At 40.0% G+C, this 13,504-nt stretch overlaps 1 protein-coding gene across 1 annotated transcript in view; it reads right to left on the bottom strand.

Annotated features, from left to right (window-relative positions):
- The window catches only part of GLIS1 (GLIS family zinc finger 1), a 269,587-nt gene that overhangs the window by 40,245 nt on the left and 215,838 nt on the right, over positions 1-13,504 (bottom strand). The window contains exons 5-7 of the mRNA XM_048862377.2: positions 9,918-10,079; positions 5,595-5,705; positions 1,617-1,749 (exon numbers count right to left, since the gene is read on the bottom strand). Of these exons, the coding sequence (XP_048718334.1) occupies positions 1,617-1,749; positions 5,595-5,705; positions 9,918-10,079 (406 nt within the window). The remainder of the gene's footprint in view (positions 1-1,616; positions 1,750-5,594; positions 5,706-9,917; positions 10,080-13,504) is intronic.

The following is a 13,504-nucleotide window of genomic DNA, read 5'->3' as shown; positions in this document are numbered from 1 at the left end:
GGTCACCCCATTTCAAAAAGGATATATAGGGGATTCAGAGCCAGGTGACAAGAGTGATTAGGGGCCTGGAAAAACTCTTGTGAAGAAAGATCAAAAAGATTGGGACTGTTTACCTGAGAAAAGAGGCAAATACAAGGGGACCTGTTAACAGTATATAAAGTGAATGGTCTAGAGAAGGAAGATGCTTTTGTTCCCACGCTCTTGTAACAGGAAAAAAGGGGCATTTACTGAAATTGAATGTTGGCAAATTCAAAATTGATAAAAAGAAATATTTTCACAAAACATGTAGACTGTGGAACTCACTGCCACAGGATGTTGCTGAGGCCAAGAACTTAAGATTCAAAGCAAGACTGGACATTCATATGGACAAGAAGAACATCCAGAGTTATAATATAATAAAGTTAACAAAAAAGTGATATAAAACCTCATGTTTCAAGTTTAAGTCAATCTCTAATTATTAGGGATTATTATTATTTGTATTGAAGCAGGAGCCTCTGGACCAGGCCCCTATTGTGCTAGATGCTGTACAACACAGAACAAAGAGACTGTTCTGGTCCTGAGGAACTTACAATCTAAGTAGGATGGGGGAAGATTATTCAACATTTGCCTATTGCAGGGTGTCTTGCATGTTCCTCTGACGCATCTGGTGATGGCCATTTACAGGGACAGAATACTGGACTAGATGGACCATAGGTCTGATCCAATCTGGCAAATCCTATGCTACTAACTGCCACAGTATTTGGTGGCAGTATCAAAAGAAGAATGGTATCAGTTCCATAGATAATGTATCATAGCAGTAGTCATTATCACCTTCATACTTAATAGTGACATAAGAATCCAATATGAGATCAGTGAAAATCAGAGGCCAGGGGCCCACTGTGATCTGCTGGGAAGGGGAATGTGTAAGTGTCAGGGCTAAACTGTTTTCATCATTTAAAAACAAAGAGTAAGCACTAGATCAAGGTGACGAACTTCCACTTTAGGGGGCTAAATCCAAAATGTAGATTTCCCCAAAACTCCTGCTCAGACCAGCCCTGTAGGTACCTAAGTTTCCATTGGTAAAATTTCCCCTGTTGGGCATGCACAAAGCCATACCCTCACCCCTCTGGCAGCTCACCCATGAAGAGGCAGCAGGGATATTTTTGTAATGGAAGCAACTCCTGCATTCCAGATAACACGTATATCTCCACTGCCAAAAAAGAGATATATTTACTGTGGGATATCTGTTTGTGAGCAGAACAGTAAGTTTATCTGTGAATTTCTGTTTTTGTTAGGACTCCTTCTGCGTTTTAACATAGCTTGTGCATTGTGTACTGCTGAGACCAGCACAAACGTAAAGACACTGAGCATGATTTTCAAAGATGCTGAAGACCCAGAACTTCAGATAAAATTAAAGAGAGTGATGGTGCTTGGCATCTTTGAAAAAATTATCACTGGTAACCTGTGAAATAATGGTGAAATAATGCACTATACATTTTTCACCTAATTTATAACCTACATTCTGGTTTTTACCATCTTAAACATAATGGGCTGATTTTCCATAATGGCCCAAGATCTTTAATAATCCTTACTTAAAATGACACATATAACACCATATTTATTGGAATTATTCTTACCTGCTATTAGGTCATGGTGACCTATAGATCTACCACACTTCCCGTCCAAAATGTGTTGTGAAGATGTGTGGAGCTGCTGTATAGCTAAGCATTCACTTAGTACATCTTGTTCAATATCAGTACATGAATGTAGCTGGAAGAGGAGGATAAAACAAAGAGATCTTATTTCAAAGTACACCAAACTGTAGCTAATTGAATTCATATGTCTGTTTGGTTATAGTCTACGTATAGAAGGAAGGAACAGAATGTCATTCTTAGGAACTTAGTGTAATTGAGGATATACCCGGTATTAAGTATTTCTAATTAGAGGTCATTGGGTTTTCTTAAGCACACAAGTTAAATGCTAATCTTACATCAACAGCATTTTGGTTCAGAAACATAAAGTATCCTATGTTTCTTCAATTTTATGGCATAATTTCACTATGTATTTCTAGCTCTCTGTAGTGTTTTGGGTTCTTTGGCAAAAGGTTTGCATCGTTTTTGTAACCGTGACACTTGGAAAGACTTTTGATAGGGAAAGAAAAGAGTTTGTGCTTATCAGATTAAAACTGGTGAAATAAGGCACTGTCAGTAATGTCAGGTTTCAGAGTAGCAGCCGTGTTAGTCTGTATTCGCAAAAAGAAAAGGAGTACTTGTGGCACCTTAGAGACTAACCAATTTATTTGAGCATAAGCTTTCGTGAGCTACAGCTTACTTCATCGGATAGTCTCTAAGGTGCCACAAGTACTCCTTTTCTTTTTGTCAGTAATGTGTAAGAGGTATCAGCAATATGTCAGCTGGTCTCCATGTAAATTAATGCTCTGGCAAAAGTGTCTGAAGCATGCTCTGAAAACCACAATGTCGATCATATTAAAAACAGCAGGAGAGGTGAATTAAGAAAGAAAAGCATTTCTAATTCTCCTTCAAACATGCTTATGTTGCCAAGTGTTTGTCATAATATAGTACTCAAATTACACAAACAGCCATCGTATTCTGTGGCCATTAATAGTTATTGTTTTGAAGTTTACAGTTTTGCATACTAATTTCCCCTGGGATTAGCTATTCTAAATGCAAGGCCCAGGCAAACCTATTTAGGGTTCTGTTACCCAGGCATTTGTTTTTTTTAAGATAAATATCTAGCATTTTGGATAACAATCTGCAGCTGAAGCCAATAAAACTTTAACTACCACTAAATTAACCACTAGCGTCCTGGATTTTGTTCTCCTAAAAAAAAGAAAAAATTGAGAAAGATCTAACAAACCTCCTCTAAGGTATGGACCACATATTCAGGGCTCCTCTGATGTAAATCTCTGCTCAGAGCATTTTTCAAAAAATCAAAGATTGTGCTTTTTGGTTGGATGCCTCAGACATGTGGGCAGAGCAGCCTGTTAATTTTTCTTTCTTGGCTAAGTCACTTCTACTTAGAAATCAGCAAACACAGATAACAATGGACTTTGCTGAGTCATAAACTGCAAATCATGAAGCAAGTAAAAACAGCCCTTTGCTCATTTTTCCTGTTTCAGATTGGAGATGGGAAAAGACTGGAGTCAGTTTTAGAAACACTGAACTATATTTTCAGTTGCACATTTCCCCCCTCCAATATGTTTAAGTGAAATATTTATTTTGCTTATTAGTTCTTTATGGATGATACCTGCCTTACTTCATTTTCATAGAAGCCTGATCAAAATACATTATAAATCTGCTGCTATCTTTAGAAGTCTTCTTAATAAAAATTCTGAATGGCTCCAAGATCTGTATAAACATAGATCCCAATCCTATAAACACCTACCTATATACTTGGAGTCAAAGGGACTGCGCCCATACCTAGAGTTAAGGATGCACAGAAGTGTTTGCAGGGTGGGGCCCTATGGCCCAATCATGAAGTTCTGACTACTAGTGAAATCACCTCCTTCATGGGGAAAATCCAAAGAGGAGATTGGAAACTCCTGGGCTCTTAAACCTTTTCATACTTCGAATTTGGAGATAATAGGTCCCATGTGATCTGGCTGCCAGGGTAAATCAGCAGAAATAACTGCCTCTCTTTGCAGGGTCCTCACATCAGCGTGAGTCAGTAGAAGAGCTCTGTATCTCTATTCAGGGTCTCAGAACTTGCTGCGCTCTTACAGGCCACTATAAAAAATGGTGCGCATAAAGCACTCTAAAGGAGCTAGAGGCAAAACCACAGAATTCCAGGGGAAGAGGAAAGACTACACATGAGAGTCATTCCACTCGGACACAATCTGTGATGAGAACCCCTCCAGCAGTCAGCTTCAGCTACTCCCACAGGAGAGACAGGTATGGAGCAAGAGGGTGTTTCCATACAATATAGTGCTGACAGGGCTATTTTGCACTGCAAATGCCCAAGAGGGTCATGGGGGATGATGCCACAGAAAGCCATCTTCCTCCTGGCTCCACTGCCTTCTTTCTTCATCACCTCTTACACCAGAACCCTTGGAACTGTAGATCTGAAACCCCATGTAGGGAGCTATTGGTGGTATCATGGGCTGCTGCTGTTATTTCATCTCCTGTCCCTACTGCCTTTACTTCTTGTTGTTACTGGTCTGTTCCCAGCCGCTCCACAAGAAGAGGGAGACCAGAACATTTGGGTATCACTCCTTGTCAAGGAAAAACCCACGCTGAATTCAGAACTTCACTGGGAGTTCTACCAGATAAGGACACCCTATCACTGTGGCCTGTAACCTGCGAGTCATCCCTGACTCTGGCCTCTCCTACACATGTACACCTAGGCCATTTCCAAAGCTTTTGCCTCTTCCTCCTCCATGCCAAGACCAATTCTGGCCCTTTCTCTGTCCAAATTATGAACATTTATCTAGTCCCTTATCATCTCCTGTCCTGACTACTGCAACCACTTTCTCTCTGGTCTTCTTGACACCCATCTTGCTCCTCCATGGTCCCTTCAAATTCTGCTGTCAAAATAACCTCCATTGTGATACTGTCGCCTCTCTCTTTGAGTCCCTCCACTGGCTCCTGCACTCCACTCCATTAAGTACAAGCTTCTGGTCCTCACCTTTGAGGCTCTTCACTACTATCTGCTCCCTACCTGTATCCACTCTTGAGTCTTGTCACCTCTCTTCCCTTCCATCATCCTTAAACCCCACCTTGCTATGATGCCTACAAAATTCTGAACAATGACTAGGCTGCTGGTGTGCTGTGACTGCTGCTTATTATGCTAATCACAATTGCCTCATTGTTATCTTATAATCCCCCACATCCCCTCGTCTATTGTATCTACATGTTATCTCCTCTCATATACTTAGACTGTAAGCTATTTGGGGCAGCTGCCATCCTTTCATTAACTAGAGAACAATGCCTTACTTGAATAGGGCCCTGATCTTTGCCTGGAACCTTCAGGTGCTATCCCAATAACAACAAAAATAACAATGAATTCAGGATTGAACCCATAGAAACCCATGGGTTTTTTAATAAAATATTTGGCTGGATGGAATACTAGTAAATACATAATGAGCAGTGTGGGTTTGAAATGATCTATAAACGTGTTTAAAACAAAGGCCTTATGATCTATAGGGGGTGTTTTTTCTAACCTACTAAAATACCACATCTTTCCTGACATTTATAAATTATTCAGGTGTGGGATTCATCCATATTTTAAATGAGCTGCTAAACTAAGCGACCCCTTTGATTTGGGTGTGAATGAGAGCAGAATTTGGAGTCATAGGTCAGAAGGATGAACAGGAGGTAATTTGAAAGAAGGGCCTGATTTAATAGTGCAGAGCAAATGGCTCTGCAAGGGGGGAAAAATAGCATTAAAAATCACTGCAACAAGAAAATGGTAGTCTGACTGGCACCAGTGAAAAACCATCAGGAAACTGAACTGAAGTTCAATTTTCACCTAGCAACAACACAGTGAAATCCTGATTTGAAAAAACATAAATCACAGACCAATTAAATACAAACATACTGATGAAATTTCAGTAAGTGTTCATTTGAGCATGCCACAGTTTTGATCGATGGCCTTACCTTCTTACGCACCTGTTGTTCTTTGGCAGAATGAGCTTTCACATGCTTGCGCAGGGAACTTGGATCCGTGTAGCGTTTGGAGCACCCGGGAATTTGACAGGCATATGGTTTCTGTAAATGCATGGAAAAGAGAAAGAAAGGGAAGGATTTCAGCTTTTATAGGCACCTACCTTTATGATATGAAGCCTGAGTTCAACAATTAGAATACAAAATAGCTAGAGACTATAATTTATGTGAAAACTTATTGTAAAACCCCAAGCTGTTTGCTCAGCTTGCAACCTCTAGTTTTGCAAATACTTCTGTGTATAACAAGTCTGGCTGCGGGCCAGTTGTGGCGCACACAGAACAGCAATGACAGCTCATATTCTGAAGTCAGTCCAAATCCTGAGAGCACTTAACACATCTGTACTCTTACACTTTTGGGGATTGATTACTGGACAGAATTAAATCATAATGAGAAATAAATTGTTGGGTTTTGAGAACATTATAGTATTTCCACTTTTTGCAAGTACAAAAATAGTACCTTTTTGCCTCTTTGGAGAGGTATTTACTTTGTATGCAATCCACTCAGTATGTAACACAGTATTGCAAAGATCTTTAAGTATAATTACAAAAAAAAGAAAAAACTTGGTTCCTGATTTTGACTTCCTACTGGTTTTACACAGACAGTGTCACATATGTTGCAAAGCAAAAGCTAAAGGCATTAACACCAGAGTGCTTTCATACATTATTCCCATTCCTGTTTTAAATAACACAAATGCTTTATTTACACAATTTATACTCATACAAACAACACTAAACACAAACATTACAGCAAATCAACAAATACAGAAAAACCCAGCATTGTTGACCTTGCCAGGGAAAGCCCTTTCCAACTGTGAATAGTATCTGCCAGAGGTTACCTCTCCTAGATGGCAGAACATGAAGATCTTCCAGCGGCAAGAACAGCCTAGTTTAGCTGATGAGTTCCAATGGATTCCTTTCACGTGGTAGAAAGATACTTCTCCTACCTGTAGGAAGAACACTTCTCTCTATCTGGAGGGTATCAAAGCTCCTTCCTATTAGAACAGAACAGCTGCAGGGCCCTCATGGTAAGCTTCCAGCTAATGCAAGCCTGACCAAATGCTTTATTTGGCTGTGCCACCTCTGGGCCTTGACAACAAAAGGCAACCTTTAAACTGTTAGGGAAATCCTAAATGAATTTGTTATTCCCAAGGTACTTGGTCACAATCAGGTGGTAACAAATGATTGCCTCATGCCAAGCCTCACAAAGCCTCTAACCAGAGGCTAATTTAGCTTTATTATTCCTGTTGCTTTTTGGAGCTTGCTTGCCTGCTCACCCATCATGACAATGTACTATACCAGAGGGGCCTCAGTACATGTGCCAGTAAGTTCTTTTAGTGCCCTCCCAGAAAGTTTGGTTGGCCTCTCACCTTTATGATTTGATCACCTTCAAGGGCTGACATCAGAGTCACACATTTGAACCTCTTCTCTTTTCACAGAAAGCATTCCGACATGGTCACTTTCACCTGCAGTGCAAAGTGCACACAAGCCCAATTGCACCACTAAAGTCTTATGTAAAGGCAGCAAGGGAGAAGTGGGATTGGGGCTCCCAGCAGAATGGCAATATAGGGTGCCATTTGCACCGTTGGTTTGCACAGAAGGGGTCATCCGCAGAGGAAAGTGATGGAATCATGATTCTGCAGTCTGTAGTCTGGAGCTGCATTCCCATGCTATGGTTCTGCTTAGATAAAACCCTACACTTCATTTGGATAAAGCCCAGTAGCTATGGCTTAGTACAGATAAAATGAATTTCAGCAGCACTGGAAGAGTGATGACACCCCTTCCTAATTGCAGCACAGATAACTTCCCTAATTCTGCTTTCACCGTGGGAAATGTGACCTAGTAATTTCAGTTATTTAATCAAACCAACCCAAACTAACAGGTCACTGTAATTATTTACATATTCTCCTTTCTGAGAAGATAAATGATGGATTGACCTACATGCAGAGTTTTAAATCAATACCAAATGCACTCCATATGAAATAAGCATCCATGTAAATCCTTTTTCTTTCTAGGTGCCTCCAGAGGATAAATAACTCTGTTCCTTATACCAGGAGGAAATTTCCAAAGGAATAATAGGATCATTCACCAACTCAAAGCCTTAAAGGCTAACACAATATCTACTCAGAAACTTACATAGGAAAGTTGATTTATTGAGAGTCTTTAGAATACACAGAGAACAGACATGTGAGGAAGGACTATGGAAACCTTTAATAAATTCCTTAATAGAAGAACCAGCAGAATATTTTTCTAGCCATGGTACCATGATTAGCGATGGGGAAACTAGATCAGAAAAATGCCCATCTTTAATAGCCTAATCTTTTTTGCTTGGACATTCACACAGTCCTTCGATATGTAGTCAGTTTTTAAAGGGGTCCCTGGGTCCTTTGGGCTCCAGTTTTTACAGTAAAACAATACACGCATCATTAATTGTTTACGCTGACATTCTAAAACAGGCAACACACTAAATAAAAAACACAGGTCTTAAATGAAGCAGGCAAATGAACGTTAGTTTCATCAGAATATGAATATAGTGAGAATTTCAAAGAACCTATAGCAGGGAAATGTGAACAACAGTTCCAGACACTTTGGAAAGTTAGTCAAAAATGATTACTGTACCTTTGTGCTGATGTATGAGCATTTCAGAGGTTAAAGAAACAGAGAGAAAAGGAGAAGAAAAGAGAGAGCTAAGTTTAGAGATTTCTCTGCAATATCACATAGATGAACAGACACAAGAACTCTGGGTTATTTTGTTCAGTGTACTATATAATTGTACAAAAGCTCTACTAAATGATATTCCATTTGTGAGTCCAGCTTATATATATGTTTTTATATTAACTTCAAGCAGTTAAACTTCAAAAATGTGTATCCCATACAGTATATTCAGTTTCAAAAGACACATTTTAGAACTAATTACAAATTCAAATATTTCAGGTTGACTTTCAAATAAATAAAACATTGTTATTGTAAGTGTGCTTGGGTTTGGAAAATGTGACTGACTCGCTTCTCTTGCTTGTTTGTTTTTGCAAGGCATAATGTACATTACGCATTCCTTAATGCTGCACTGTCTGAAATGTGTAGCTGCTTAAAGAGTAAATATCAATTAAACTCAAAAGTTCTGCCCTATAAACACTCGGCCAAATGTTAAATCATACATTCACCTCTTTGAAAAAGACAAAGGAAAGACTCTTGCTGTTATTCTTCACAAGCTCTAGGCTGGGGACTTAATTGGCCTATAATGTCTGTTTGCTTCCTTTGCCGTAAAATTGGCGAGTTAATTGTATCAGGATTTAGGGCAGCTTCAGCACAAATTAAAATTTTTAGAATGGCTACTTAAAAAAAAACCCTGATGAATGGATCGTATGTCAGAAACCCCAAACATCCTCGACAGGGGCCAGCTAACATGGCCTTTTTATTATGGATCAAGGAGAAAGGCACATTGTGTGTCTTCTTCCACAGGTTCACCCACTGCAGATACACTTCGGTAAAACTCCTCTTCTGAGAATCACACAGAAGATATTCTGCCCTCCTTGCATGCTCTCCAAGGGCCTGATCCAAAGCCCATCACAGAAGTCAAGAGAAAGACTCCCACGAACATCAGTAGGGTTTGGAGCAGGTCCCATGTGCTGTGCATGCATTAAGAGCAGAACATTAGAGTTGAGGTCTACCATGTCTATATGCGAGAAGAACTTGGTACTTATGGTTCATTTTCAGTGCAGTTAGTTAATCATTAGCATTATTAACACATCACACATGGTTGATGTATTCTTGCCTTTTGGGGCGGGGTTTTTTTTTTACAAAATTGTGTCCATTAATTTATTTTCTCTTAAGGTGTTTGCCATGTTCCTGTGGTCATTTAGATCAGACTTTGTCAAAATAAGCAAGAAAACTATTGAATTTCTTACAGCAACAATTTTTCAAGCCTTGATTCTGCCCCCTTTACTCACACAGAGCAGTATCTTACTCTACAAGCAGTTCCTCAAGGTAAGCAACACCTTACTCCAGGAGTATTCCCACAGTAAGGTATTCCTCGGTTTGAGTAAGGGTAATAGAATTTTGCCCTCAATGGTTAAATGAAAATCCTCCATTATTTAAATCAATACATGCAGCTAAAAATCAAAGCACCTCTTCCTTCACTACTTATTATTTAGACATTTTCATGAAATGGAAGCTGCCATATGCCAGTTTCAATGCAGATCCTGTACAAAGCCTGTTTAAACTCTCTGTGCAAGCCATAATATGAAATAAGGTAATGCTTACAGTATCCAGGTGTGTGCGCTGGTGCTTTGCCCGATCACTGGAGTTACTGAAAGCTTTCTGGCAGCCAGGGTGCTGACATAGGTAAGGTTTCTCTCCAGTATGACTCCGCAGGTGAATCTTAAGGTTTTCAAGCCTAGAGAATGCCTTGTTGCACCCTTCAAACTGTAATAAAGCCACAAAACATCTCTGTAAAGCATTATTAAATAAACCATGGGCAGCCATGAGTACAGTTAAAACCCAAGCTAGACATGTAATAAATCAACCAAAACTCAAACATCTGCTGAAATTTATGGGTGAAACACATCATTTTGTGCTGTTAATTTCATCTATCATGAAAGGCACGGTGTGTGGATAGATAATACTATATTATTATAAATATCTCACACTTTCAGTGTGCAGTGCTGAACCTTAAAGATATGGTCTTGGTAAGGAAGTTTAAAGAAAGAACAAGCATTCAGCTTTTGAAGTGTTCTCTTAAACAGTGTTTTTAACATTACTCTGGGGGGAATTCTGCACCACTGCACAATGCAGAATTTTGCAGAAATTAACATTGTGCGCGCAGAATTTCTTTTCCTCCACAGAAATGGGCTGCAGTGCTGCTGGTCACCACTAGAGGCCACTGGACTCTGCAGAGCCCAGATTGCACATAGAAGACACTGCTGGTGGGAGGGAGAGGGAGCTAGAGGGTTTCTGGCAGCTGCAGTTCCCAGCATGCCCCGAGGGAAGGAGAAGGAGGCACACAGGAAACTCCGTTCAAGCCTGGGAGCCAGCATCAGGCTGTTTCTCCCTCCGGATCCCTGGGCTCTGGGGAGGGGAGAGGGGCGGTGTCTGGGCTAGGGGGGGCCCTGTGGCTGGTGAGTTTTTATGATAATTTTGAGTTAGAGTTCTATACTACAGGATTCCAAGGTCCATTTCTAAAATTTATGTTATTAACATGAACTGGTATATTTGTGATCCTATATATAATTTCTTTTCCCTTGAAATATCAGCCCCTCTCTTGGACTGAAATACAGATGGTTTGGTGTGAAAGAAGTACGGAGTCTAGTTAAAGATTAAACATAAGCATCATAGCTTCTGTTCTGGTACTGTTTCGCTGCACTACAAAACTAATTTAGAATGGTTTCTTTTATCAGTTTCCAGTATGGATGCTAATCTGTAGTTTGAAGTATGCAATGATAGAATTTGTTGGTATATGATACATAACAGGAAGGGGTGAATTAACCAGGTGGTCTTATTGCATTTCCTAACTGGTCATCAGCTTGCTTCTTACGCACACACACACACACTTGGTATTACTGAATAAAACATGTTGAACCTAATATGCATCTTTTTGTCACAATGCAAAAAATTAGAGAGACAGACTCAGATGCTCTCCCAACACATGTGGTTAGAATCAATCAAATGTACCCTGGTACCCTGTATTTTTTGCAGCATTACCCATTGCTCTCTTAGAAGTATATAATCACACTTTTGAAATACGTTTCTCTGTTTCGCTTTGCTTCAAGACTGCAGCTGTTTTTTAAAAGCCTGTTACATTTCATATTTCCAGATGTTTTGCCTGGTCCCTATTTTACACAACAAAAAACAGAAGGAAACTCCCCTCCTTGTAGTAAATAAAACTGGATGCCAAATATCTGATTTGGCATGGCAAATTCTATGGGCCAGAATCTCAGATGGTGTAAAGTGGTATAAACTCCATAAACTTCAAAGGAGCCACACAGATTTACCCCAGCTGAGGATCTGGTTCATGTTCCTGTAATGTAAGTGATATTTCCAAGAAGTAAAATGAGACTACCAAGGATACATTAGACCCGCTCGTTGCATTTTGCAAAAATTTAAGCTCATCCAAGATTGTATTAACTGGAGCTGTACTTTCTCCTCAAATACTGCATGTCATACATTTATTGTATGCCTTTCCAGCTAGTAACTACTGTAACACTAGTAGAAGCCTGCTCTTGTGAAATGCTAATGGAAGTTAAAGATACTTACACCTTACAGGATCAGGCCTTACAAATACATCCGCGAATGTAATTTCAGATCATCACATGTGCTAATAAGATAGAATTGTCAGAACCTTAAAATCCTGACATAAATAAATCATTATGCACTGCTCTTTTGTTTACCAGGGTTGGCTGAAAATCGTCTCTTGAATTTTTTTTTCAAAGAAAATTGAGTTTTCAACAAATGGCAATTTTTTGCAAAGAGCATCTGCTTTCTGTGGAAAATTTGGACTTTTCATTGAAAAACTGAACACCCCCAAAACTGAAAACTTTTGTTCAAAAAATAAAAATGTTGATGCAGTGCCCCATTCCTCTATTCTCTTCTGTGGGCCAGGTTTTTACATCATACCGCTCCCATGATGAACTGCAGACAGGGAATTCCATGTTACACTGCAGTGGCTCAGCAAGAGGAGTGGCTATGCTGCATCATGGGATATATAGTCTGGAAGCCTGGCCCACAAAGGAGGATGAGTGCATGAGGCACCAGAATTGACATTCGTACGAAGCACCATGGCAGCAGTTCTGAATGGAAATGTTTTCAGGCCAACTTTTTCAGCCAACATTTTTCAGTTCTTGGCTGAAATTTTTCAATTTTTCATTCTTTTGCCAAAAAGTTAAAATTTGCTGTGGGGAATTTTTTTTTCAACCATCTCTACTGTTTTCCTAGGGATAGGTGTTGTGTATTGCACTCGGGTGAGTTCCACTCCCTGCCCAGCTTACTCTCCATTGCAGTTTTACTGCATTGCTCATTTTCCATCATCCTTGCATACAGGGCCAGTTCTACGGGGGCAAGTGAGCATGGTAGTTGCCCTAGGTGCAAGCTTCCAAAGAGCAGCAAACTGCTCTGCCATTCTCCCCCCGACTCGCCTGCCTTGCTCTGATTGGGAGGCTGGGAGGTTTGGGGTTTTTTTGTTTTTTGTTTTGACTCAGCTGCAGGAGTGTGGGTGGGGGTAAGGGTGTGGAACACATTTTCCATCTGGCTAGGGGTGCTCCTGCTTGCACTGAGAGGACGTTGCCCCTCAACCATTTGGGATCTCAAATAGTTTATTTGAGAAACAAAGTCTGTTAGCCTTGAACTCAGCTGCATGGAGGAGTTTTTAAAAGTGAGGTGTATTTTAAAATGATCATTTACAGAAACTAAGTTTCTGGTGTGATGCTAGTTTACTAGAGACTTGCATGAAAGACATCAAAGACAGGAGAGAGGGTGAATTCCTCACTCTACTGAAGTCTATGGAAGGATTGTCATTATCTTCAGGTGGATCAGGATTTCACCAAGAGAGTTTACGTTAGTTATCCAAGTGCAACCGACCAAACTCCAGCACATTCTTTGTTTCTCTCACACATACACATGGATTGTGTTGCAGGCTTCCAACAAGTGACTAACTAACAGAAAGGCAAGGCCTGATCCTAATTAAAGTCAATAGCAAAGCTCCCACTGACTTCAGTGGAAGCAGGGATAGGTTGATAATCATTGCTGCCGGGGTGTGAAATAAATCCCAGATTTCCCTTATTCATTGTCAGAATGGGTCTGAAAGTGATTCCCAACTACAAAATGATCACAACTCGTACTAGAAACTAGCCAGATAT

Source organism: Caretta caretta, chromosome 8 (assembly GCF_965140235.1).
Source record: "Caretta caretta isolate rCarCar2 chromosome 8, rCarCar1.hap1, whole genome shotgun sequence".
Lineage (NCBI taxonomy): Eukaryota > Metazoa > Chordata > Testudines > Cheloniidae > Caretta > Caretta caretta.
Note: the sequence above shows the minus strand (reverse complement) of the source record. Positions and strands in the feature narration are given on the sequence as shown.